This window comes from Lichenostomus cassidix, chromosome 3 (assembly GCF_008360975.1).
Source record: "Lichenostomus cassidix isolate B80296 chromosome 3, HeHo_3.0, whole genome shotgun sequence".
Lineage (NCBI taxonomy): Eukaryota > Metazoa > Chordata > Aves > Passeriformes > Meliphagidae > Lichenostomus > Lichenostomus cassidix.
This window is the reverse complement of record NC_139483.1, coordinates 29,955,064-29,982,424: the sequence shown is the minus strand read 5'-3', so window position 1 is coordinate 29,982,424 and position 27,361 is coordinate 29,955,064. Positions and strand designations below refer to the sequence as shown.

The following is a 27,361-nucleotide window of genomic DNA, read 5'->3' as shown; positions in this document are numbered from 1 at the left end:
CAAGATACTTGGTAAGGCTGCACGTCACTAACCCCATCTCTGTGCTCTCCTGCCCACCTGAACAGCCACGGTGTCTCAATGAATCCTTACTGCTTCCTAAAAACTTAGGTTTTTCCTTGCTTGGTTCAGCTTAGCAGGTAGTAACACTTTCCACCACAGGAACCCCTTGCCTTCACTGACCCTTACTGCTTGCAGCAGGTTGACAGGAAAAAGGCTGCCCCTGCTTACCAAGCTGAAACTTCTCAGGCAAGACAGCTTATTTGCTTCTTCTTAGTGTTTAATTATTTTTTTCCCAGATCATATGATTTCTTGACTGAATCCCTTCCTGTGGGCAGGATCTGTGCCCAGGGACCACTGGTTCCCGTTTGCCTGCCCCTGCCTCCTTGCTTCTAGAGCCCTCTCCTTTTTCCTCTCTCCAAGATCCCTCCAACGTCAGACCAGAAGTTCCAAGTCCCTCTGCTGACTCCCACTCAGCCCCTTGTGTTGCATCCAAGTGCCAGATGGCACTCTAGGCTCGAGAAGGAGCTGTGCCAGGCTCCCCTCCCTTTCTCTCCACCCTTCAATCTACAAAAAAGACACAGAGGGCCAGCACTGCCAGATTTCAGGCTGCCGTGTTTGTGCCAGCTTCTGTGGTCTTCAGCCCCAGTTGCAGTGGGATTGACATGGGAGGTACTGGCAGAACCCCGGAGCAAGGAGTGCCAGTGAAGAAAGGACTCTGAAGCTTCCCTCTATGCCCAGCTCTGTGTTATAATTAACAACCAATGCTGAGGACACAACCACAGCCACTGCTTCCTCCATGCTCCCCCAGCCCTGCTTCCTTCCTTACTTGTTGGAAAATTTCTTGTTTGTCTGGGATTGCTCACCAGCACTGTGTAACTGCCTGCAAAGGTGGTTGCAGGTCTGCAGATCTAAAGGTTTGGCAAGTTCCTCTTGGGCAGGACAAGTGCCCAGACCCCCTAAATTGAAATGAGGAGGAGGAGGAGGTAGGGGGCAAAAGCGGAGCAACTGTCCTACCAGAAAGTGGGTCACAGAGGCTGTGGGCAGCTGTGGGCACAGAAATATCCTGTTTGTGAGCCCTGCTGGGAGCATGGGGCTGTGTTTGGACAGCAAAAGGAACTCGGGGAGGATGTGCTCAGATATCCCCAGCCTTTCTGCTTCAGATAGCTGTGTTAACACAGTGCCTGCTGCTTTTGGCTCAGAACTGGCCGGCCCCTTGAGTAATCCCTCCTTTCCTGGAGGGACTCTGGCACTTTTTGCTGGCTCTTCTTGATACTCAGGGATCAAGAATGGTCATCTCGGTTAGCACTGCCTGAGCTCTAGGGTCTCTCCTGTCACTACTGTGTCACAGCACTCCCCATAGGTCCTGTCCCTGGAGCATGTGTCTCCTCACTGCCAGGTTGCTGTCACTCAACTCCTTGGAGGGATAAGGAAGACATCTCCCTTAGCAGAGTCCAGAAGGAGACATGCACAGAAGATATGAGACACATACCATGTTGCAAGAGGGCAGGTCAGAAGGGAGGTAGTTAACATGGAAATCCTGATCACCGAGATTTTGCTAGCCCTCCTCCTCAATTCCTGGTGAATGAGGTGCTGTTGAGTCTTTGCCCAGGAAGATGTGGCCAGCTTCCCTTGGCTGTGCTGGTCATGTTTTGCCTTGCCCTGTACACCTGGCTGCTGGCTGCAGGGCTCTGTGACATGGAGATGTGGCATTGCCACTCAAAAAACCTGGCAGCAGACATGTGAGCCAAGCTGGGGTACCATGCAGGAGAGGAGAGCTGGCTGCATATTTGGTTGGAGGAGGGAAAGCTTCTAGTTAGTGACTTCTATTCCTGTCTGGGCTTGTTGCAGACTTCACGACATTCAGAGCAGGTGTGAAGCATTTCCCTTACCAGGTTGGGGATGAGAGTTAGTGGGAGGCTGTTTTCAAGCACTCTCATGGAGATGATCCATTGGTTTTGCATGGTCTCTTTTTTCCCACAGGATGGTCCATGATTTGCATTTTAGCTTGTGACTCTGTGTCATTCCCTTCCCTGCACCAATTTCCACCTCTCCCTGTTGTGCTGTATTTAGATAAATTCAAGTGCTTGCAAGAGTGTAGGTGCTCTAGAGGGACATGAAGCAGGATCAGGTCCTACAGCATGGGCAGCGCACAGTGAGATTTTGAAAATCCCAGGGTTGGCAGTGCAGCATCCTTCCCTTGCGTGGACACCAGAAAGCAGCTCAGAGATCCATGGGCCTTGTTATATTTGAAATGAGGGCATCATTCCTGCTTTCCTCATTTACCTTTGAGGCTAGCTTGGCTGTGAAATCCCTTGCAGAGCGACACCTAACACCCCTCACAGGTAGACAGCCCTTCCCTTGGAGGTTGGGGATGCTCCCTGGAGCCTGACCCACAGAAGGAGAGGACTGGGAGGGGGGTCAGCTGGGCTGCATGGGCTGGGGAGATGGGGGCATGTGGGGGACGCCCCCATCTCTCAAACCCTTGGTGTCCCGCAGGAGCAGCTCCGTATATCTTGTATCAGGAGTTGCAGGGTCTGGTGTAGGGCTGCTTGCAGGGGCAGAAGGGGGCCCTGTTCACCCCATCACAGCAAGAACAATGTCGGGGCAGTCGCTGTGGTGGGAGTTGGACACTGATGGGATAGGACAGCCCGGGAGCTCGTGCGCCAAGGGCTGCTGAGTTGACACTGTCCTTTGGTGCCCTCTTCCCAACCCAGCGGAGCCCAGCACCGGTAGAGCTGTGGACCTGCCAGCTGCCATCACTGTCCTTCCAGAGCCATGCTCTGTGACAGATCTGCTTTCCTACTGCTGCTGAACCCAGCTCCCGGGCACTCCCTGGCCTCACTGCAGGGTGTGGGGGCCATGGCAGAGCCACAGTCCCCTTGGTGTTCCCTCACAGGGCTCGGCTGGTGGAGCAGGGCCCCAAAGCATTGTGCTGTGTGCTGAGGGGAGCTGGGTTCATGCTGCCAGATGCCCCCCATTGCAGCTCTCAGCCACTGCCTCCCTGAAAGTCTCTGCCGTGTCCGGCAGCATGGCAAGCCAGCTTGGAAGAACCACTCGGCTTCTGTCTTGTGCCCCATTGCTGCATCCAGATTACACTGGCAAAGGGAGCTGGGCTGGCATGCTGCAGGCTCTGCCTGCAGCTGCTGAGCCAGGCTGTCTGGAAACCCTACACTTGAGGATTTGTTCAAGGGTCAGAGATTGCCTGATGCCTGCAGGGTGCTTTTGAACCCGCAAGGAGCAACCTGGAGTGTTCCCAAGGACTACTGCAGTGCCAGCAATGTGCCAAGCCCAGCTGCTGCCTCTGTGCCTGGTCTGTCCCTGGGTTATGCCCTGTGGTGCTTCCTTTGGAGTAGTGTAAAGCTTTCCATCCCTGATTTCTAAGTCCAGCTGTACCCCTCTACTGTAAGGCCTCCGGCTCTGCCTCCTGCTAGGGCCAACTCTTCTCACTCAGCTGTGGTTTTTGGCTGCACTGCTTGGTGGGTCTCTCCTTCCTCCATCTCCTTGGCTGGATGCCCAGGGTGATGCTGCTCCCCCAGGAATGGGAAACCCAGCTGCAAAGCCCTCACTTGCTGTCTTTTCCACAAAGAAATGCCAGTGTGGGAGCTCCAAGGCTCTCAGATATGGATGGGGGTGATCTCTTCTCCCAAACCCTGACTCTGCAGGGAATGGAGGTGCCTGTAACAGGGACACCCCAGACATCCCAGCTTATCCTACTGCTGCAGAGCTGATAGTCAGCAACCCTCAGGTCACTCTTGGGGCAACCAGCTCCAGCAGGGATCTCTCCTGACTCTCTGGATGTCCAGTCTGTTCCAGGTGGGTGAATCCTGTGTTTCTAATGAGGCAGGGGAAGAAAATTAAAAGCCCAAGTGAACAAAGCAGCCAGGCTGAGCCAGGAAACATCAGAAATGCCTCTGTCAACAGTGCAGCTGAGGCAAGCAGGCAGGCAGGCAGCTTCTTAATTATTGATGGTGCTTATAAATAAATGCTGGGGCAGGGAGGAGAAGGTTATAACAGAGCAGAGGAGCCACTTCTGGGTGGGGGAGGGAACCCGAGAACTTGCTTGTTTTAAAGGTCATTTAGTTTTGCCTCTCTTTCCTCTTTTTCTGTAAAACTCGGTGATATTTGAGTTGGTGGATTATCTTCCTTGTGCATCTTCTTCTTGCACCTGCTTAACCTGGCCAGCCAGGAGGAGGAGAGAGGAAAGACACCCGTAAGTGAGGGCAGTGAAAGAAGGGGGAGGGAGGGAGGAAACACTGTGTGGAATGTGGGACAAACAGGCAAACGAGGAGACAACAAAATTAGTAGAGCAGCAAATCCCAACCCGAGTGTAAATAATTTTTCACCATGTGAAAAGAAGGTCTACGTAGGCTCAGATTTATCTTCCTGCTCCTGGAGCTCAAGCCCAGGCAACCTCTGATGCAAAGCAAGAGGAAAGTGCGTGACATGAGGCTGGGCAAGGAGTAGAAGGACATGCAGGGGTCTTGGTTGGGGACTGGAATAGTAACCCAGTGTCTGCATAGCCTCAGGGACTTTTGCAGCAGGCTCAGGGTGGAGTGTCCCAGAAAAACCAGACTATCTGATGGCAGTAGTTCTAGGATAGGGATCCCACAGCCAGCTGAAAACACAGGAAGGGTTTTGGGTAAGGATTTTAGACTGGAATTACAGCAGTACTTTGAAACTGACAGCCCCCATAGGAGTCTTAAGTGATTGTGTGTGGTAAGACTTCATAATTCGGTCTGAAGCCCTCCAGCTCACAAAAGTGAACACACAGGCACTGGGTCCAGTATGGACTCAGGCACAATGGAGCTCCTTCTAGCCTACACCACAGCAGGCCCTACAGGGTCACCTTCCTTCCCCCCAGTCTCAAGGGAGTCATTACATGTGGTGGGCAGCAGCACCCCAGTGCCTGGGGCTGCTGCTCATGGCTGCAGCTTTGGGTTTAGCTTTGCTCATCCTTCCATTGGGGCCTGCCATGCTTGCACACCTGCAGGATGAGCAGCTCTGCAGGGCACGGGGCATGCAGCAACACTTGGCTCTCTGGATGACGGGTCTGGAAGCAGACCAGGCAACACCATGACAGACTCACCGCATACCCTCTGTGCTGACACCCTGGGACCCCACAGCGACCCTCCAGTGACCTGGAATGACATCAATCAAAATTCAGCCCTTAATGGAAAAGGCTGCTCCCTGTCAGGAGGGTGGGCTCAGTAGCAGGGTGCTCCTGACAACAGCTGGGATGATGATGGGGAGGACATGTAGGGGGAAGCAAAAGCATTCTCCCAGCCCTGTGGGTTTACCTGGTGCTTTCTGGAGGAGAGAAGAGCTTTGGATTGCAGCTGAGCAAGTCATGCCTCTCGGCAAGCGGCATGGAAACGCCAGCTGCAATCCAGGCTGAGGAGCTGAATGCAAAGTACCGGTGCTCTCATGCAGGGAACCAGCTGGCCGTGAAGGGCACGCGGCAAAGGCAGGCTGCTGGGATTCCCCAAGTGCCTCTCCTGCCTCCTTGGGCACTCGCATGCTGCTGTGGACAGTGTTCTCCTGCGGTGGAAACTTCTCTTCCCCAAGAATGCTCCCCAGAAGCTGGGGACCCCGAGCTGGAGGGGTGATTCAGCCATGGGGATATTCCTGCCCAGCCCATGCTGCCTGTCCCACAGCTGAACACCTCTAGCACAGAGCCTTGCCCTTCTTTCCCAAACATCTGGGATGTAGAAGGTAAGCAGCAGCACCAGCTAGATGTAGCTCTGAGCTGCTCCCGAGGGATGGGAAGTCTCGCCTGATCCACTGTTCCCACACTGTTCCCCTTGTGTGTGCTGTGCAGCAGCTGTCTGTGAGTGGGTGCTGGCTGCTGCAGGAGCAGGGAGCCTGTGGTGCAGGGCAGTGTGAGGGTGAGAGCCTGCAAGTGTATCCCAGAATCCCACAGATCCATGGATGCATGGGTCCCTGGATTACACGTGTACATGTGTGATGTGACCAGCTCGGTGCACACTCACTACACATGTAGAATCAGAGAAACAGTTTGGGTTGGGAAGAACCTTTAAAGGTCACCTCTGATTCCCTGCCCCTGAGATGCTCTCCCTTCTTGCAGGGATCAGCTTGGATGTGCTACATTGTGCTCAGCATCTATGGGAGATGGCCCAGCTCCAACTGTGAGGGACCAAGCCCCACAGCTTTTGGGCCTGTGGCTCAGCACACTTTTAATATCCTCTGTGTGGCTCAGCTCTGCTACCAGCACTACAATCCCAGGAGCTTCCTGAAGTGAGTTCTATTGTGTACAAGGTGCAGCATGTCAAGCTCCTACAGCAGCCTGTCCTGCCGCTTGGCGTGGCAGGGGTGACTAGGGAGAGCTGGGCATCTCCCAGACACTGTGTGCCAGCCTCCCAGTCTGCAGGCCAGGCTACTCAGAGTGCAGCTCCTGGAGCAAAGAGCATGAGAAGAGACATGCAAGTACCTTCTGCTCCCCCTTTGCCAATGTCAGGTAGCTGCTTGGGGTTGAGGCTGGCAAGCCCTTGCATTGCAGGTGCCCTTAATGGACCTCAGGGTCCATCTGGCCTTATGGAGGTGTTGCCAACCTGACAGCACCTGCTCACAGCAAAAACACCATCATCTTTTAATTAGTTTCCCACTTCCTGCCATCCCTTCTGTGTGCATGTGTTTGGAGGTGCAAATGTGTGCCCAAGATACTGCTCTCACCTTAGATCTCTGATGTTTGTAAGGGAATGTAGGCTGCAGTTTTGGCTTTGAGAACTGTTTCAAACTTGTGTTTCATTTCCTGAAGCCTTCCCAGCTGAGCATTGCCTAACCTGCTGCTGACATGCAGGGCATGCCAGGCACAAATGTGGCAGCTACTGCAGCTACAGCACAGAATGTGAATGTCTTGTCCTCCCGTAGCAGGGAAAGCTACAGAGGAGGACAGGATGTAAGTCTGTGCAGTGGGGCTTCACCAGGAGAACGACAGGAAACGCCCTGTCCTAGGATCAGCAGCAGCCTGGCATGGCTGCAGCACAAACCCCAGCACTTCTACTGCAGCGACCCACTTTACCAGCCTGAGGTCATATCAGCACCATGGATGCCTCCACAGAACCACTCTTTGGTAGGGTAAGATCCATTTTCTCCTTCAACTTCAGAACAGTTTTAGTGCTACTGCACTTACAAGATCAGGATTTAGTTATGCTGTGGCATCATTGATTCTTGCATACTCAGAAAGGGCTGAGTTTCATGTCTGTAAGAACGAAGAGCAGCAAAGGAGGAAGAAGAAAATGGGGTTTCCGAGACTGCCCTGGCTGAGGCAGAAGAGCACCACTGCAGCAGGCTGCAGCCCTGCTCACAGACTAGGTGGTTCTTAAGGTTTACAGGAAGGTGGCGCAGGAGATGCAGCAGCCCTGGGTGTGGCGGATGCTGGGGCTGCTGCAAATATCCTGGGAACAGAGAGTCATCTTCCTATGGAACACAGGAGGGGATGAACAGAGTTGGAGTGCCAAAGCATCAGGTCTTTGCTGTTCAGCCATCACAGAGTGCTGAGAGCCCAACAGCTCCCACAGTGGAGATGGATCTCCTTCCAACAGCTCCAAGAGCCACTGCTCCGTGGTGCCTCTGTAGTTGCAGCCCTTGGCCTTCCAGGGGAGTGGTGTCAGGGGTTCAGTAAAGGCATTACCTGGACGGACAGCACCCAGACCTCTGTCCCTTAAGGGGTTGGGCAAAAGTCTATGAGGTCAGCGGCTTTTAAGCTAACAATCAAGCCAAAGGGAGTTAATTCCGTAAGGCTGCAGCTGGCAAGCTCAGGCTCTGCTTGTGGAGCATCATGCAGGAGCAGCTCAAGCCAGCATTCCTTTCCTCCTCCTCACACCTACTCTCCAATACGGAGAGGAGACATCACCTCCTGTAGCAGCTATTAATACAGCAACACAACAGCACTCTGGGAAAGTGCTTTCCCAGTAACACAGAGCACCCTTCCCATCCCCACCTGCTGCTGGCCAAGGGAAACATGGGAATTGTGCAACACTGACCACTGACACTGCTTTCAACTGATGGCACAAACCATCCTCTGGGACTTCACACACCCTCTCCAGCCCTCTGCCAGCCTTGTCACAAGGGCCCTGAAGCACTGGGCTAGGTGTTTCTGTTCTCCCCAGTACTCAGATGCAGGGATGTTAGGAGCACCAGTAGCACCCCTGCATCCAGAAGTGGAAAGAAATTTGAGAAGGCACCAAGCTGCTCTGCTACAGTGGAATGCAGGCAGGGTCTGGGGTGAGCACCTGCCCTAGTGACAGTGATGAAAGAAAAGGGCCTATGAACCCCTCTAATGGCTGAACTCTTCGCAGCAGGGGCAGATGCCCTGAGTCCTTGGCTCGCAGATCCCTTTGCCACAAGCCCTGCTGTAAGCTTTGGACTGGAAGCAGCATTTGCTGAACCAAAGGCTTAAGGTCTGCACTCTTGCTGTAGTTGTTGGTGATTTGGGGAAGAAGGGGAGGACAGCTGGGATCATCACCAGCCTCTAAAGACTCCCCATTCCTTCTGCCTCTGAGTCCTCACATTTGTATCTGGCACTTTCCAAAGCAAAACCTTGTCAAAATGCTGACACATTGCAAAGATGAGCAGGAGCCACATTAAGCCATAGGGACAACATATGAGATTTTGGGCTGGACAACCACTGAGATATGGAAGAAAACCCCTTGTCTGCTAATGATGCCCCAAAAATCCACATCCCTTTTCCCTCTGAGATGAGCTGTTCACTGAAAAGAAGGAAAATGAGGCTCTGCTCAGAGCAGCTATTCACCCTCCCTCCCTGAGGCAGACAGTTAAGTGGGAAGCCTCTCATTCCAACACAGCCATTCCCCACTACAACCTCTTCACAAATCTGTATCTTTGTGACAGCCATTTCCTGCTACCCATCCATCAGCACTGCTTTGACCCCTCCTCTCTCTCTCCCCAAAAGCAGGTAGCCACTGGTCCTCCACCTCCCTTCACAGTGACAGGCAATCCTACCTGGTGGTGAAATTCATCTGTGTCAGGCTGCTCTTGCTGCTCACAGGGTGAAAACCTGCTTGTATCACTATCCTGTTGCACTTTTGCTTCAGCTACCATTTGTGATCTCTATTTAGGTCAATACTGTATCTGAAATAATGCTTTGGCCAGGAGCTTTCAACGTCACTCTAGCACTGAAGTATGAAATGTCTTTATGAATTGAATTTGCTGGGTCCACCACTGCTTGTGAAAAATAATCAGTTTATGAGACCTGCTCACCTCAAGATGAAGCATCCTGCTGCAGGGACTTCCATGCTGCAACACAGCAACAGTTCCCATTCCCATAACTCATTAGATCAGTGTTTGTTTTTAAGCAGGAGCTGGTAAGAAGACAGAAGGAAGGAGTTACAAAGGAGTGGCAGGAAGAAACAGAGATAAGAGCATTCATCCAAAGCAAAGAGATGGAGAGGGGGACAATTTTGTTCCCTCAGTGCTGAGGACTGGCTTCAGCACTACCCATTCCACAACCTAACAAGCCTGAGCCCACAAGCAAGGTGGGATTTCTCTTCCCATTTCTAAATTAGAACAGCATTTTTAATTAGAGGGGTGTCCTGAGTTCTGCAGTAGGATGGAACTGCTTAGACAAGAGTATGTGCTGACTTCTGGAGCTGCAGGGGCAGAACAAACCCCTCTTCCAGAGCCGGGAAAAAAAGATACAGCTGACAAGAAATATGAGGTGATTGGATACTCTCCACCCTTTAATGGCTTTAGGATAACACTGTGCCAACTTCCTATGTTCTCACAAAATCTCTGTGCTGGTCTTGTAGCAAGACTTGCATTGTTCCACGAGAGGCAGGATCTGCTGTTGCAACTAGTGCTTTCCAAGGTTCCATCCCGATATCCTTGTGCTGAGAACATGCAGCAGCATTCTGTCAGTGGGGTCTCTGCTGCTCCTGTATGGTCAGAAGTCAAGTGCTCCAAGACAGTGGTTGCAGCAATGTTCAGCTGCTAATCCTTTCAGATGGGCAGAGTATATGCTTGGTATCAAGTGTCCAGCTGGGTGCACATAGCTGTCCTGGCACTAAAGCATCACAGTTTGCTCTGAGCGAACTCCAGTGCAGTAGTCAGGGCTCCCTGCATGCCCTTGGCATTTCCACTGCCCTTAGCAACAACAGGAGAACCTCCTGCCTTCCCTTCCATCTGTGTACAGACAGCCACGGCCCAGTCAGCAGCGGAGAACGTGGGGAGGCAGTTCTGGGGAGGAGATACAGATAAGTTATTTGTTCTGTGGGGCACTCTGCAGTCTGTGAATAAAGAAATGTAACAACATCCTCTCCCCACCCAGCCTGGACCCTCATTAACCTGAGGCAGTCATGACTGTGAGGACCACAAAGGCCGAGCTCACATGCTAATACTGTGTTTTGCCCCTGGGCAAACACCTGGAGGATCCAGGGATATCTGTGCCCAGCAGAGACTGAAAGCACATCTGGTCCTAAAAGTCATCTCAGGTCCTGCCCCTATGTGATTAACCACCAACACTAGGCAAAACCCCAGGAAAAGCCTCAAGCAGGACCTGCTGCGAAGTGGGTCCAGTCACCCTTTGCAGGCAGGTTCCCTTGTCTCTGCCAGGGTTCTGTTTACCTTGGACACCTGACAGGCACAGAGCACCTCACCCGAAGCCTGAGGGCTGAGCAGCAGGACTGATGAGCCAGGAGACTTGTCACACAGCTGGTTCACTACTTTCATTAGGATCTAGGAGAGGCAGGGAGGAGTGAGGCTACAGCAAAGGAGGCTGGCATCCAGCAGAAAATATGCCCAGCAACTCCCTATTGCTGTCTGCAGCACCTGAGGTACTGCTGGGCCAACAAAAAATGTGGATTACTCACAGAGAGGGAATCAGCTGGGACAGTATCAATGATGACAGGTTGGTTGCAGTATTTTGCTAGCAAGATTTGTGCCTTCTTTTCAGCCTGGAGGGAGAAACACAAAGCACTTTGAAGAGCTACATGTGGAACGGGGTGGGCTGGATGGGGACACATGCATGTCATATATTCACAAAGGGATTGCAAGTGCTGGGCAGAGGGATGATGTATGATAGCAAAAGTCAAAGTAAGACTGGCAGACTGAAATCTCCATGTGGAGACCCGTGCAGCCCTCCTTCATCAAATGCAAGCAGAGGCCAACCCCTGTCAAAAGTGGAATAGTGAGTGACTCATTCAGTCCCCAGCCTCTCTCCTGGACCCATATAGCACCACCACATCTCATGAAGTATTCTGTGGCAAGTTGCTCGTACTTTAAGAAAGGGACAGTTCTTCCTGAGATCTCTAAGTTACCAATAAGCATTTCCAATCTGCTTTTAATGTAAATTGGCAGAACACAAACACATGTGGGAAGCACAGCAATATCAATGTAGCTGGAAGGAAGACTGTCCTGCCACTGTCTGACTGTATAACTTTGTTAAGCCCACTGTGAGGACCATCTCTTCTTCTCCATGTATAAACAAGGAGATGATACTCATCTGTCTATTGGTGTTGGCCAAAAGTGCTGGTATGGGGCTCTCCATTCTCACAGACAGGGAGACATGGAAATTCTGCAGGTGCTAAAAGCCCAGCCAGTCATTCTCTGTATTTTAAACAATGGCCCTAGATAATGCCAGCGAAATCAACCCAACACAAAGCTTGTGTTGCACTGTGTGTGATTTTACAGGCGTTCTTCTGCCTTATAATGTGACTCTAGTAAATGAGTGGCTCTGAAGTGTGACAGAGACATCAGGTCCATTGGTGTGTGCTATCAGCTGGCTGCAAGTCAGTGTGCTGCTGTCTCAGTACCTGCTGCACCTCCAGTTTCTTGATGGCTGTGTTGGCTGTTCGCTGCAGTGCTTTCAGGGTGGTCTGTAGTTCTTTTCTTTGCCACTGGGGCATTGCAGTGTTGGCCACCACCTGCAAGACAATTTGTTCTGTAAGAACATTTAACTGTACCTAGACATAAAGTGCTAGTTCTCTGGGAGGTCAGGCTGGAACATGGCCTCTTCCCAGACCCTGCTTTAGCCCAAGTGCTCAGGGCAGCCAGTCACTGTGGTGAGTAGCTTTCTCTTTTCAGCTGGCCCTCTGCAACACAACCATCTGGGTGCTGGCAAAAATCTTTGTGATCAAAGAGGTTGCAGCAGGTAGCAACTTCCCCTTGCTATTGATCATGGTAAGATGTGAATCTGGTAGGGAAAATGTCATGTGTCTCAGGTGGATAAAGCCCATGCTCGGCTCTTTCTGTATAGGAGTGTAATCCTTACTTTGGTCAGCTGGCCCACTTCTTTGGCGAGGTTCTGCATCTCAGGAATAGAGGTGATCCTCTGCTTCATTCGTAGGGAGACAGAGTCCACTTCCATAGCTAAGCACTGGCCTACTTCCCGGGCCTGCAGAGATGGAAGGAATGCATGCTTTAAATGCAACAACAGAAACAATCCAAAGGGATGGAGAAAGTGGGGAGACAGCACAGTCATGAACTCTGAAGTGCTGCTCAGGATCCAGTAGGAAGACATCTACAGATGGTTTAGGAATGACTGTTCCTCCAAGACTCTGAAATACAATATTCCTCTGTAGATTTGCAACCAACACTAGATGTTGACACTCAGGTGGACCAACCTGATGAGTTTTATGTGGTATTTATGGTCGAAATTCATGTTTCCTCAAAAACTTGTGCTAAAATCATTATGATTTCCTTGAGGAAAAACTGGAAAGCTCTGTCGAGCATCTTAGAGCTCTTTTTTCATTAGCAAATGCAATCTTGAAACTACTGACTGAAGAAACAAAAGAAACATTAAAACTAAATGAAACCTCATCAGCCATTCAAGCATATTTCCTGAGTTTAGCTATCTTGGTATATTTCTTATTATTTTCACCAACAACGCTACTATTAATAATTTAAAGAAAGCTATTACAAGCTTTTTCCACCAGTGCAAATCCTAATGGTTTGAAGCATTTCCTCCCAGCCAGATCTCTGTGTCCATGATGGTCCTCTGAGACTTTAGAGCAGGACAGCAGAGTATATAAGAAAAGCTGTGGACAGTGAGGAGTGCTCTGCTTAGCTAGGATACACAACCCTCGTTTCAAGTAATTCTCTCATGCCTGCAGTCTCCCTTGTCTCATTAACACTTGCACAGAGCTTCTTTCAGGGGCTCTCCAGGTCAACACTTCCAAAAAGCATGCAGATGTGCCCTGCAGCTTTTTGTTCTTCTGCATGAAGAAAAGCCTCTCTGGGACACAGATGCACAGGGGACAGCCAGCCAAAAGGTAACAGATTTGCAGGGGTGTGCTTTGCATTTAGTCTTTCCAATTCCACTGACTATGAGTCATTCTCCTCTGACTGCAGCCTTAAAGGAAGAGGGAAGGCTTACAGAGCACCTGACACTTCCAAATACTCAAAGGACAGAGTGATCTCACAAACACAATAGTAGGCTGCTTACTTTTTATACAGAGCCAGCCAGACCAGAATCACAGTTTAGTAGGAAAAAGACTGAAGAAAGGAAGCAAAAGGGCTGTAAGAATGAGGCCAAAGCCCTGTAATCATAAAGTGTGAATCCAGCTGTGATAGGCAGGAGGCAAAATCAATGCACCTTTAAATACCTACTGGGGAATTGAAATTTATAGACCAGATGCTTCCTGATATTTTGTGCCAAGTTTTTATGTTGGAAAAGGGGTCTGAAGGGAGAAATGAAGGTCAAGGAGACAGAAGACTAGTATGGGAGGGAAAGAAGATGAACAGTGAGGTACAGTAGCAAAGCTGAGTCCAAGGGTGAAGCAGGAACCCAGATGAGGCATAGCAGGAAAGCTCCAAGCAAAGCAGTGGGGAGCTAATTGTCTACGAGGAACCTACCAACTTTGGTCCTTCTGGCACTGTCTTCACGTGGCAGAAGTCTCAGTTCCCTTTTCTTACCTGTTTGGCTTGTCCCCCTGTCACTGCAATGACACGGCTAATCCCTTTGACAAGCTGACGCTCGCTGATGATGGCCAGATCTTCCACAGATCCTGTTTGGAGAAGGTGCCTAAAAAGTCAGCAGAGAAAAGGAAAGAGAGCAAGTTGCTCTTCACAAATAGAAATGGGGAAGCCTGCTTTCTTTTTAGAAAACTCGATTGTCCAGCAGCCCTTTCCTAATCCCAATACCTTGAATTCTTTCCCATCCCTAAAATCCTGATAGTACCCTGTCAGGCAAGAGACAGCAGAGTTGAGGCTACTCCAGAGGAACCTCTATGCTACCTGCTCAGCAGGCTACTCCTGTCAAATGGTGTGTAACAGCCCAGTTCTGCCCTCCTTTCCTTCAGCAGTGAGATGAATTCAGCTTTTTCTCCTCTAGTCAGCTGCTACTGAACCTTGTAGAAAGTAATAATTTTCCTCCAACTCCATCACTCTCTTGTCAGGCCAGCTCACAGCCTGGCCAGTAGACTCTAGACAAAGGATAGCTGTGCAGTATCAGAACACTGACAACCTCCCCTTCATTTCTTGATTACGCAACACTAGATACGAAAGCTATGGTGTCTCAGCTTCTGTTACAACAGGTAATCATTCCAGACAGCTTCACAAGAATTGATCATCTCTTCTCCCCTGCAGTTTCTTGTTCCACTACTCCCAACCAAATGACCTCATGGCTAGAAAATTGCTAATTTTTAGCTTTATCTGCTCAAAAGCCAGTTTGTTCTTTTTTTTTTTTTTTTTTTGGTGTCAGCACTGTCCCAAGATTAATTAACTCTTCTTCTACTCTCATTACTGCTAAAAGCAGAAGAGGGTGAAGATAATTAATTAAAATATTCAAAGTCTCAAGTTCTCACAGCTGAATTGGAGTCTCCAGCCCTTCTGCAACCCCAAAGGCAAAGCACCACAGCCCTGGTGTGACAGGTCACACACACCTTTCCCACACTCTGCTGTTACTCTGTGGCTTCCAGATTGCTTTCAGGCTATGAAGTAAGGAAAAATGTTGTGCATTTCATTAAAGTTTGCTCACCCTGGAACTTCCAAAGCTTCCTAACTAGCCCATACTGTCCTCACAATATTTTTCCAGTGAGGAAACTTAGTTTCACAGGGGCAGGGAGTTGAGCTTGTAGTGATGTTTCTACCTCAGCCACCAGTGCCCACAAACATGCCTTCTGGCTGCAAGTAAAAGTCACTTACGTCCCACAGCAGAGCTCCACAGAGGTCTGCATTGCAGCCTCAGAGTCACAGGTCAGCACACTCTCCACAGGGACCCCCAGGGACACTATCCTCACTGGATCTGGATACCCCTGACAGAGGAGACAGGGATCAGCAGCTAACAACATGTTTCTTCAGGGGAACTTACAGACTAACTACATGGCTTCAGGTGTCTGCCTCATTTTTCCCCTATTCTAGAGTAGCCCCTGAGTCAGGGGCAGCATGACTTCTCCCCCACAACCATCCACCACGGGGAGAAAGAAACAACTGGTAACATGACAGGCTTTTGGTCCACAGGCATAACCAGAAAGCCTATGCATCTCCAGTCTCCATATTTTACAACACAGTGTCCTGAGATCTCATCTCTGTCCTATTTTCCCTTCCAAGTTTGGGGAGACGATTCCCTTGCAGAAACATTTGTGTCAACATCTCGTGTCCCAGATGATTCCTGCTGAAGGAGAAGGCTCATGAAGATGTGTGCTGCCATCCTGTCATACCTCATCCACTGCACGGAGTCCCTGAACTCTTCTTGCCAGTGTGAGAGGGACTTCAGCCATATGCACCACCTCATTTTTCTTGATCAGATCCTGGACCACTTGCTCCACTTGCTGCAGCTGCTCCACAGTCACATGGCCCTGAGGATGCAAATCAGCCACATTCAAGAGAAGCCTCTTGAAAGGTACAGAACGAAGGAGGGAGAACTAGGGCAGAGCCACCAGATGACTCAGCTTGGGCACACCACTCTTCCCCTGCATCTCATCATCTCTGCTTATAAAAGGGAACTGTGAACATCATGGCCCTCCCATTCTCTCCTCCCCCAAGGGATAAGGATTTTTTGATGCAAGAGCATCAGCTAAAGTCTTCAAGAGAGATACTGGAATGAGTGACAGATTACCAGGGCCAGCACTCAGCCTGACCCAAAGGTTCACAAACACTCTCACCTCAATGTCCAGTACAGACATCAGATATGTGCCACAGCCAAACATCATCTCTCAAGACCCCTTTACACTATTTCATGTCAGTCCCATGACCACAGGCCTTGCTAAGCCCTTTCCCTTCTGACCCCTGTTCATCCCCTCAGAGAGCACTGCTCAGGATCAGGTCAATGCAAAGTGGATGCAGTCACATCCAGAGGACCAAGCTTCACTACTCAGATAAAAAGTGACTTGTCTCTAAAGGAGTGATGATGGTTAGAGGAGAAAAATCCCCGGGGAGAAGACCAGTACTGGAATGGTGCTACTGCTGAGAACAAGGACACTGGATTTCAGAGTCACCTTGGTATCAAAGTCGAAGCGCAGCCGCTCTGCTGTCACATGGGACCCTCGCTGCTCAGTGTTGTCACCCAGGACGTGTCGGAGCGCAAAGTTCAGCAGGTGGGTGGCAGTGTGGTTTGTCATGCAGGCCAGGCGCTGGGCCTGAAAGCACACAGCAGTTAACAGGGAGTGCTGGTTCTCCACAGCTCAGGGAAGGAGGGGATGGCATGAAGAGGTAAGGAAAAGACTGCATGTGAGGGGATAGAAGATGGAGGAAAAACAGTGGGTAGTACAGCTGTCAGATGAGTTATGTGACAGGGCAAATCTAACTTCTTTTTCCATGGGATCATCTTTGTAAAACAGTAAATGGTAGGCAGGATACTTTTGGACAGACCAATGGCTCACAAAGATTACAGAGTCAGTTGTAATGTCTTCTTCCCACTGAACACTGTGATGAAGAACAGTGTCAAGAATACAAGGGACAAAGATCTGCTCTGCCTGGGTTACTCAGGACATCACGAGGAAAAGGTTAAGAGCAGTAAGTTATTACCTCATCCACAAAGAGCTGCACTTGGTCTCCAGCACGCAGGGTTTCCACAGCAGTGACCTCATGGATCACGTAGCCACCACAGAGATGAACTGACTCTACAGGGAAGAGGACATCCTGAGCAAAGAGACAGAAAGATGAGTTAACTCACAGGGAAGATCCAAATACCTGTGCTATATACCTGCTTGACTTGACTGGGAAACACAATTTCCATCAATTCCTAAAAGACAGGGGTGGGGTGGGGTGGGGTGGGGTGGGGTGGGGTGGGGTGGGAAAAGCAGAAGCAGCTTTCTGCAAACATAACCAAAGTGTCTCAGACCTTCCCTGTACCCAGCCACTCACTACACAACATGCTGAGGCTGCCAGCTTGCAGTGGAGGGGCAATAACACCATCCATGCTGATGAATTTTCTTAAGAAGTATGCTCATCCATGAGAAAACGGACAGCATCTGCCAAGGCAGCTGTCTCTGGCATCCAATGTACCATTTCTGCCTCACTGGGATGGCAACAGAAACTGGACCCCCACTTCAGCTTGGGGAGAAATGCTGAGCAAGGCACTATCACATTCTGCAAGGCTGAAAATGCCCAGGGGTGATTATCAAGAGCTGGAATGCAGAAAGGAAAAGCTATATCCCATGTAACTCCCCAGGAGGGGGTCAAAGATATCTATCTGGCAAGGCTGAAGGAACATGCTGCAGAAGTGGAGGTCCTCCCTGATGCTCTTGGGAGGGGTAAGAGATTTTGCACTGGGTCTCAGGCTGCTTGCAGCTGTCCAGGACTGACCAGAGACAAGTTTCTCAGCTCACAGACTCTCTGATCAATGATTGCCTTCCCTCAGCATTACAACCCCAGCTGGCAAGAACACAGCACACTGAAGGGAGAGCTAAGAAGACTTTAGTCTTCCTCAGCATGATGAGTCCAGCAAAGGGCTGTGAGAGACAACCAGAGCAGCAAGTACACCTCAGTGAAGTTACTGCTGATTCTGTCTCACCCCACCAACCCTGATGCTAAGCCAAGGGAACTGTCAGGAGTCAGCAGCTTGCAAATTAACAGCCCATCACTGGAATTCTGCCTGGCCTCAGAACCCATGGCAGCCTTAGGTTAGGCAGCAGAGGGCCTTACCTGCTGTCCTAAACGTATCATGTAGCCTTGGTCAGAGTCTTGCCCGCCCTGCTCTGCATAGAAGTTAGTCCTGTCCAAGATGACACCACAGCGCTGCCCTGCCCCAACCTCCTTCTGGAGACACTGATCTCTGTACAGCATCAGGACAGTGGCCTGGCACGGACTGAACTCTGTCACAGGGAAGAAGACAGCAGCAATTAGTGCACACACCCTGTCAGATTGCAACAGGAAAGGAGGGATCACTTCCCTACGCCAACCCTGCCAACATCCAGGCTACACTGAAAGCTGGCACTTTGCCTTGGTAGGAGAGGAACAGATACTGGCAGAAAGGACAAAGGACTGGAACTAAGTCACCCCTCACTTACCTAATGACAGAACTGCTGAATAGCAGCTAAGCAGGCAGGGACACCCAATCTGGCTCCACATGAGCCTGGTAGAAGAAAATATGGCACAGACGTATCTGCATCTTGCTACACTGCAGGCTTAGCAAGCCTGACTGACTTTTATGAAGAGATGACAGATATTGTAGAGAGGGGACAGCAGGGACACCACCTTCCTGGATGCAGCAAGCTTCTAACATGCTCTCCTGTAGGTTCCTTGAACCCAAACTTGGGCACTATGGACAAGTGGACTGTAAGGTGGGCGTGTAACTGGCTGGGCAGATGGTCCCAGTGAGAACTGCTCAGTAGTTCAATTTGCAACTGATATTCAGCTACTACCTGGTGGCTGATATAAGGGAAAACACTACTTAGCATCTTCATTAATGACTATCCATGACAAGATGGGATGTGCCCATATCCCACATGTGTATGGCAATTAATTGGCAGGGACTGGCTGATACATTGAAGAACTGGACTACTTTTCAGAGGCATCTGAGCAGTCTACAGAAATGGACTGACATTTCTGTTGGGTTCTCTTGGGTTATCAGGAGCAAGCTGAACACAAGCCAGCAGGATGCCCTTGCAGCAAGGAAGGCTGCCTGCTGGCTGGGCTGTATGAACATAAACATAACCAGCAGGTCAAAGAAAGAGGTTATTCATCCCTATTTAGCATTTGGGAGACTACATCTAGACTACAGGAAATTCTGGCTGTACATAAAGAAAACAACTTTACACGCTAAGAGTAATAAAGAACAGGGAACAGAGAAGCTGTGAGATCTCTGTCCCTGAAGATACTGAAAACTGAAATGAACAAGGCTCTGAGCAATGTGATCCAACTGTGAAACTGATGTTACTTTTATCAAGAAATCGGACATCCAGAGATCCCCTTCAACCTGAATTACTCCATGTTTCAGAAGCTGAGAAGGTGGGACAGTTCTAGCTTGGAGATTTTAGCCAATGTCACTGCTAGGCTTTTTATCTCCGTTGTGCTCTTGCTGTAGTATATATAGCTTGAATTGCCTCACTTTCTGCTTAGCTTGGGCTGCCACCAGCACACTGGATAAAAGGGAATTGACTGTACACAGCCATCTCTAATTGTCTGTGACAGCCACACCACCTCTTGCTCCCTGTAGCTTATCTTCATGCCTCCCGTAGAGCATCAACAACCTCAGTTACCCTAAATGACAAAAAACCTGCACTGGCACCTAGTGGTCTGCCACGGAAACAGCAAGGGCACGGTTTCACACAACTACCTAATCCCTTTGCGTAATCACCCTTCTTTCTCCCGAGCACACACACCCAGAAGACTAATTGTTGGAGACAGACTTATCTCTAGAAGAAATCAACAGTCCCCGTTTCACCACTGCACCCAGAGGTGCCAACCCAGAGCTCAGCCTTGTTACCAGCCCAGAGCCTTCCTAGGGACATACCAACAGCACTAAGAAAAGCACCTAGTTTGGCATGAAGTATAGGGGAAGGGAAAAGATGCAGGAGCAAGGTGGACAGGTTTGGACCACAAAGTACACATTGTGCATGCATGAGGTTAAAGCAGCAAAAGCAGTTTTGTGAGGGCCTCCAGCAGAGGCTGCCTTGCAGATGGGCTGGGCACTCACCGTACTGCCCGTGCTGCCCCAGCGTGTAGGCGTACTTGGGAGAGTCGTCAGTAGCAGGCACGTTGCTGCTCCGCAGCTGAGCCAGCGAGTGCACATCCAGCTGGGTGTTTGTGTTCTCTGTCTGTCCTGCCTGTGGGCCACCAGCCTTCCGCTGCAGCAGAGCAAAGGCACAGTTAGATGGGGGATACTTGGGGTCAAGCAAAGAGGTAACTGGAGCTAGAAGGCTAGGGATGACTTCTTCCACCTTCATGGAAAAGGCTTGCTCATATCCAGGCTGATGTAGGCTACTGCTAACCAACCCCATCCCTTCACACCTCCCAAGCACTCAATACCACCCTGTGCTAGTCTTGAACCAGGCCATAAGCACCTGTTAACACATCCCTCCTGGCACAGCTTGCTGTGTAGCAGTGAAGCTTCCAGGTAATTTAAGCTCAGGAGAGCAAGGCCTCAAACCAATTACTGCACTGGGGGGTGTGGGTGAGGAGTGGGTAGGGTAAGTTGTTCAACACTACAGAGACCAAGGGAATCTTGCAAACTCTTCATAAATAATTTTCTGCCTGGGCTGTCTAATCTGGTTCTACCTTGTGTGAGAAGTTGGACTACACAAGTGACAGAGGCTTCTCCTAACCTATATATTTTATAACCTTCACTCTCGCAACAGTCAGCACCGTAAAATACCTGAAGAAAATCACCAGCCAATACGTCAGTTCCACACTCAAAAACAAAGGGACTTTGGTGACACTGCTATTTAAGACTCACTACTTCCCCTTCAGGAGAAGGCTTGTAGCCCTGGGTGCTCTGAAGCCTCAGCAGTGAAAGTATCGTGCTCCCATGCTCACAGGAGACAGGTAAGGCTTTGAAGGCTTCTGACAAGGCAAGTCTCCCTCTTACCTTCGCATCTTCCAGAGCAAGTTCATTAAAAGCAGCTGAATCCAAACTGATTCCCTTCTCTTCAAGCATCAAATCAATCAAATCCAGAGGGAATCCCAAATTCCCATACAGAGACCAGGCTACTTCAGCTGTAAGACAAAACGAAGGACAAGAACTCTGTGTGAACACAGAAAGCAAAGGCATCTCAAGATTTTTCTGGATGGGATCAACCTAGTGTGTGCTTTAGTAACTGGATCCACCTGTACTGTGTGCAACTTTACTGTTAATGTGGAAGAGAAGCCATGCAGTTCTTCTTGCATGGGACTGAGTATTAACGATGCTCCACAGCCCCATTTCTGCTAAAATTCAGTGCAGCACATCTGGACAGGCAGCCGCATTGGTTGAATCCTGTGCTACTCCTCTCAGCTGTGTCTTTTAGGGACCTAGTTGACCAGTCAATAAAACAGCAAGGGAATGTTTCTAACCTGCCTGGGTGCCTAAACTGTGGTGAGGACAAAGTACTAGAAAACAACTGCAATCTGGAGAAAGGAACATCTGTTCCTCTGTCTGCGGCTAGAAGGTCACTGAAAATGCAGGGGAGGCAGACATCCAACAGTTTTGACTGAAATGCTTGTGAGGACCTGGAGTAAACTGTCTTTAAGTGCAGCTTGTCAGAGGAAGGAGACTCACCTGGGAAATTTGTGGAGGGCTCCATCTGCTGCACTGTCCGCTCAATGATGCGCCGCCCACGCTCAAGGGAGGACAGAAACGCGGCCTCGTTCTCATTGATGATATCCTCAATCTGCCCAAGGATCACAAGAAGGGTTAGTCACAACATTTCAGGGAGCTCCCCAGCTCAGCTCAGCCCTGCTCAACCAGCTCACAGCATATCAACCACCCTTTTTGTTCTGCAAGTATCCATCATAACATGGCTCCAGTGCATTATTGAACAGTGCCAAAGTCATTGTGCCTCCTGTCACCATTCTTGTCAAGGAAATATTGACCATCCACCTGGGGAAGTCTTTAAGCTGACAAATGTTCCCTACTGGGCACTCATGTCTGTGACCCAATTACAACTGCATGTCTGGAACAGCCAGAGAATTTGCTGTCAGTGGAAGCAAGCTGGGACTAGCCTTAAACCATCACTCCACTTTAGAAAAAGGGTACTCGGGTGAGAACAGGCTGTACTTGAACTCAACAAAAAAAGCTACTGTAGCTTTTTTAGAGCAACAACTGCCTCACACAGGACATGCAGTCCCTAGTAAGGATCTAGTGTAGCTCCCACATGGAAATCTGCCACAGATGCTTTTTGTGCCCAGCACATCTCAGCCCACCCACAAGAACATAGTTATGGAGGAGGCTAATACAAACTCCTCCAGATAAGTCCCAAGGGCAGGCTGATTTCTGCCTCTGAGAGCAGTGCCTCACAAAGAGAATGAGACGGGGATTCCACGCTGCTCACCTGGTTGGCATTCCTCGTAAGCTCCGGATAAGCATCTCCCTGTGGAAGTGAGCCTCAGTTAGTGGTAACATCCTCAGCATCTTCTTCAGGGGATTTCACAGCATGTCACAAACACTATAGAGGTTTCTCAGGCAGGTGAGTGTGAAGAGAGCCCCAGCGCACAACTCCAGGGTGAGCAGTGTAGGGGAAGAATCACGAATGGACCATCTCCTGCCCATCTCCCCATGACCAGTCTCTGCTAGACCCTGCACAGCATCTCTTGGCAAACACATCCGTTCACAAGAGGAAGAAAGCATTGTTATTGTGGATGCTGTTTTTACTCATGAAGACCAATTTCAGATGGCTTTAACCAGATACAACAGCTGGGAAGTCACTGTCCTCAGAAACAACAACACGCACCTGCACACACTTACATGTGCTTGTGCTGACAGTACCACTGATGACACTAGGCCCCCTCCCTCCCATCACAAGTGATAAGGGGACAAGAGGTTTTTACTGCTGGAATGCATAGCATCAGGTACACCTTCCTGGAGCTCCCTCACATCCAAGACTGACTCCTGGCAGTGTGCAGGAAAGGTACAGGGGGGCTGAACAGGACATGTGTGATGACCTTTTCCCCCCAAGGCAGCAGTTTTACTCACCAGCACTTCCACTACAGTAGGCACCAGGGAGGCCAGGAGTCCAGGTGGAGCCTGCAGGACTTCAGAGCAAAAGCGGACAGCCCTGCGCAGGATCCGACGCAGCACCAGCCTGAAAACAGGGCAGGATTCCTCAGGCAGCCTTGTGAGCATCCCTGCCCAGCTCCCATATCCAGCATCCCCCAGCTCCTCTCAACACAGACCAGCTGCTCCCCACACCCCTCTACACCCATCCAAAGGAAAGTCTGCAGACTGGAACCCCTTCCCAGCTCTCATCTTCCTGCTCCCCAAAAGCTCATGCACTCCCTATCTTGAGCCCACACCAGAACCTCTTCCCTGGCTGTTTATATTCCTGTCTAGACCTAACTCCCTCCACCCCATGCCATTTCCTTATGTCCTTACTCTGCTCCAGAGACGCCTGGGTAGATGCCATCAGTGATGCAAACGCACAGGGTGCGCACATGATCTGCCACCACACGGTAGGCCATGTTCACATGCCCAACATCAGCATCCCCGACCAAACCTTGGTATTTCGGCACCCTGCAGCCCTAAAAGAGGAAGTAGGGAGACAGATCAGCAGAAGTTAATGGCTGCAGAAGTTTCAATGCAAGAGGTAGCCAGCTATGCTTGACATAATTTTTTCAACTACCTCTGAACTTGTGCACCTAGGATGTATTCGTTAAATCCTTCCACAGCACTACAGACCAAGACTTCTGTACCTAACAGAGATCAGCCAATGCCCTGGCACTGAGAAATTTCAGAAACTTTGAAGGAAAAATGAATCAGCAGTGCTGATATTGCAGCATATTTCCAACCTGCAATTCTCCTGTTTTTCTAGAACACTGCATTGGGCCTGGCAGGACATAATCTTGTGTCTCAAAATACTGCTCAGTAACATGTAGAGAAGGCTGTACTTTGGTACCCAGCAAGCAGTTTGTGTTCAAGGGGCTTTCGCTGAGCCGTGACTGAGAAGAAGCACCATCACCTTGTGAATGGCATCCAAGATGGGAGTGAAGAGATCTGTGTCATAGTTGGAGCGTTTGTTCTGCAGAACTGTCACCAGCCTTTCCAGACCCATTCCTGTATCCACATGGTGCTGCGGCAAGGGAAGGAGATTCCCCTCCACCTCTCTGTCAGCCAGGCAGGAAAAATAAAAGGCAAAAGAGAAGCAAGGATCAGTTCATGGGCAAAAAAAAAGGAACAGGTAAATCAAAGAGAATTTGGGGAATCAAAGGGAAAGTGACAGGGGATGGAAACAGTGGGTGACTCTGCATAAGGAAGCTCAGCGACAAGACTGACAGCAGCCTATCTTAGCCCTGTCAGGTAGCCAGGATCTGACTATCACATAGTCAGGATAGGCTGGAATGTAAGGAAAAAGGCCTTCCCTAACAGGGCTAAAGGCCTTCTTGTCCTTCTCCAGACTGCTGCAGACCTCAAGAGATCTCTGGAATGCAGCATTAAGGGAGAATAGGCAGTGAAGGTTGAAGAAGACAGGGAAATAAAGCAAAGGGGACCAAGAGCCATGCTGGACAAATCTCCATATCGTCTCTCTTGCTCCTGGTATTGCCACCTCCAGGAAAGCAGTGATTAAGTCTGAGAATATACACATGATTTTGGAGTCAGACTAGGGGGAAAGGCTCTGGAGTTCAGATGAGATGCCTGGTACCTGCTGTACTGCATGAAGACCAAGTTCCAGATCTCCACTACATCGGGGCTGCCCTGGTTCACAAGTGCTGCAGCATTTCTGCCACCACCCACATGGTCATAGTGGATCTCTGTGCAGGGACCACAGGGACCTGTGTCCCCCATCTCCCAGAAGTTGTCCTTCAATGGGAAAGGAAGCACGTGACTGGCAGGCACCCTGGAAAGGCACACAACAGAGGTGGCAGTGGTGAGGCATACACACAAATCACACAGCAGCTTAGTTCATAGAGAAGGTTGGAAGGAAGGAATCCTTCTTCCTACTACAGACTCAATAAGTAAACACATTAGAATTCCTCTGCTTCTGTTCACACAGAATTACTCTCCTTAGCAAGATTAACCTGGGACAAACCAGACAGGAGCCTAGTCTCAGCCCAGAATGACTGGCAAACACAGCCTGGCTGCTCCCTGCTGACCGACACAGGCTCTCCCCTGGGTGTGTGGAGCACCTTGCTCCTTGGAGCACAGGCAAGACCTGATCACAGTAGACAAGACTGAACACCATCAATGGCATAGAGTTGACTGCCTTCAGTTCAAAGCCCACATACAGCCTGGAACAAGCTCCCCAACTACAGCAGTGCTCTCTGCAGTGGCTGCACCCTTTCACTGAAGCAGCCACTGCTAGCTTTCAGAGGAGAGAACATACTGTCATGATGGAGAGGAGGCAAAGGATTTGAGATCCTGTACACATCCTTCAACCAGGCCAGCCAGTTTTAGGCACATCCCTACCACCACTGATACTACCTGAGAATGAACCTAAAGTTCAAGAGACTCAGTGAGTTCAGAGCCCAGCTGACTTTTAACAGCCCAAACAAACCAGAAACAATACGAGTTTAAAACTCAGCCTTTAGCCCCTACAGCTGATGACCATGAACTAAAGAGCAAATGAGAATCTGTGGAAAGTGAAATGTCACCACCTGCTGCTCAGAACCTCTTCTCTAACACACTTACCCCAGGCGGAGCCACACATCCCTGCACTCCTCGTCTGCACTCAGCCCCAGCGAGGGGTCTCCACCAAAATAGGTAACGTAGAGACGATCTTTGGGGATCTCGTAGACCTCTGTCAAGAGCTCCCAGGCCATGCTACATGCCTCCTCCTGAGCAGGTATGGAACATGAAGCACAGTAATTTAGGAAGGGTCTTTAGAATGGGAGTCAAACAACAAAGAAGTTAATTTCAGCTGTTCTGTCCCTTTCCAATTAGCTGTTCTTTCCCTTTCCAATTTTCAGGTGTATTGCAAAGAGCAGGATGAGGGTCAGGAGAGTGACACAGCTCACTGCTGCCAGTGGAAAAATGACATTGCTAAAGAAAGTTGTAAGACCTTCAGCATGGTGTGCATCTCTGTGCTTACTGGCAGTTACGCAGATTATCTTCTATCCAGAGAACAAATGTATTTGCTAGCTAAAAAAATCTAGCACCCTTTATTCTTCTTCCCTTTTCCAACCTTCTAGTAATAAGCATCAAATGAACTGGTAACCTGTTTTCACCATATTAAGTGGTCAGCTCTGACATTCTCACAGAGAACTTAGTTTTGTATGTGCTGGTCACAGCTTTGACAGGCTGAATGCTTTGAGAGTCTGCAGAGCACATTTAGCAATAGAGCTCGCCAGCTGACCATCTCTGCTCCAGGCCACAGAGCTCCCAAGAAGTAACCTGGATCTTACCAAAACACATTCTGCACACAGTCCTATGGCACTACGTAACAGCTCCGAAAGAGAGGCGTGTTTTTCCCTGGAAAGGGTTCACTCCATCACCTCACCTTAAAGTAATCCCCAAAGGACCAGTTCCCCAGCATCTCGAAGAATGTGTGATGGTAAGTATCTCGGCCCACATCCTCCAGATCGTTGTGCTTCCCTCCTGCACGCACACACTTCTGGCTGTTCACCACCCGCCGGTGCTGGGCCAGCTCGCTCCGGGGATGCACCGTGCCCAGGAAAATGGGCTTGAACTGGAAATGAGACACCCGCTATTGACAGATGCCACCCAGCGCAGGGGGCTGCGCCTGGGGCTCCTGAAACACAGAATGGGTCAGGTTGGAAGGGACCACAGTGGGTCATCTGGCCTAATCTCCCTGCTCAAGCAGGCTGGCTCTAGAATACATGACACAGGATTGTACCCAGACAGTTCCTGAATATCGCCACTGAGGGAGACTCCCACAGCACTACAGCACTACGAGGGACGACCGGGAGGGCGGCGGCGCGGGCAGCCCAAAGCACCGCCGGAGACCTCCTTGGTAGAAGACATTCCAAGCTGAGCTGAGCTCCTCCGGAGACGCGGAAGCGCCGGGGAGCCTGAGGAAGGGACGTGCGGGAGCGGGGAAAGCACCTGGTTCATGCCCGCGTTGACGAAGAGGAGGCGCGGGTCACCGCGGGGCCGCACGGGGGCCGAGGGCAGGCGGCGGTGGCCGTGGCGCTCCTCGAAGAAGCGCAGGAAGGCGGCGCGGACCTGCTCCGCCGGCGGGCAGGCGGCACCGCCGCGGCGGGGGCTGCAGCGCCAGCTCCACGGCACCGCCAGCAGCAGCAGCCGCCGCCGCAGCCGCACGGCCGCGGCCATGGTGCTCCACGGCGGATGGCAGCGCCGCGGCGCCCGGAAGGGGCGGTGCGAAGGGGAGGCGGGACGCGGAGCAGCGCAGCGGGA

General features: G+C 50.4%; 2 protein-coding genes across 2 annotated transcripts in view; one reads left to right on the top strand and one right to left on the bottom strand.

Moving 5' to 3' along the window:
- The window catches only part of RNF8 (ring finger protein 8), a 43,999-nt gene that overhangs the window by 4,066 nt on the left and 12,572 nt on the right, over positions 1-27,361 (top strand). The window lies entirely within an intron of this gene.
- On the bottom strand, positions 9,694-27,306 carry AARS2 (alanyl-tRNA synthetase 2, mitochondrial). The gene is made up of 22 exons (XM_085055093.1): positions 27,050-27,306; positions 26,484-26,672; positions 25,676-25,821; positions 24,690-24,884; positions 24,009-24,153; positions 23,426-23,571; positions 23,027-23,135; positions 22,386-22,424; positions 21,614-21,725; positions 20,945-21,072; positions 20,054-20,204; positions 18,061-18,230; positions 16,942-17,055; positions 16,413-16,553; positions 15,636-15,773; positions 15,121-15,230; positions 13,891-13,999; positions 12,248-12,370; positions 11,790-11,900; positions 10,848-10,931; positions 10,603-10,713; positions 9,694-10,215 (listed from the first exon to the last, which is right to left on the bottom strand). The coding sequence occupies exons 1-22, from the start codon at positions 27,275-27,277 to the stop codon at positions 10,051-10,053; spliced, it is 2,964 nt and encodes a 987-aa protein (XP_084911219.1). The 5' UTR covers positions 27,278-27,306; the 3' UTR covers positions 9,694-10,050.

Bases quoted from the DNA above. Each gene is read 5' to 3' on its own strand.
- AARS2 (XM_085055093.1), bottom strand. From the start codon at position 27,277: ATGGCCGCGGCCGTGCGGCTGCGGCGGCGGCTGCTGCTGCTGGCGGTG. The intron at 11,901-12,247 runs GTAAGGATTACA...ATTGTCTTGCAG, and splicing joins AAGTGGGCCAGCTGACCAAA to GTGGTGGCCAACACTGCAAT. The intron at 10,714-10,847 runs GTGAGTAATCCA...TGCCTCTCCTAG, and splicing joins TCCCAGCTGATTCCCTCTCT to ATCCTAATGAAAGTAGTGAA.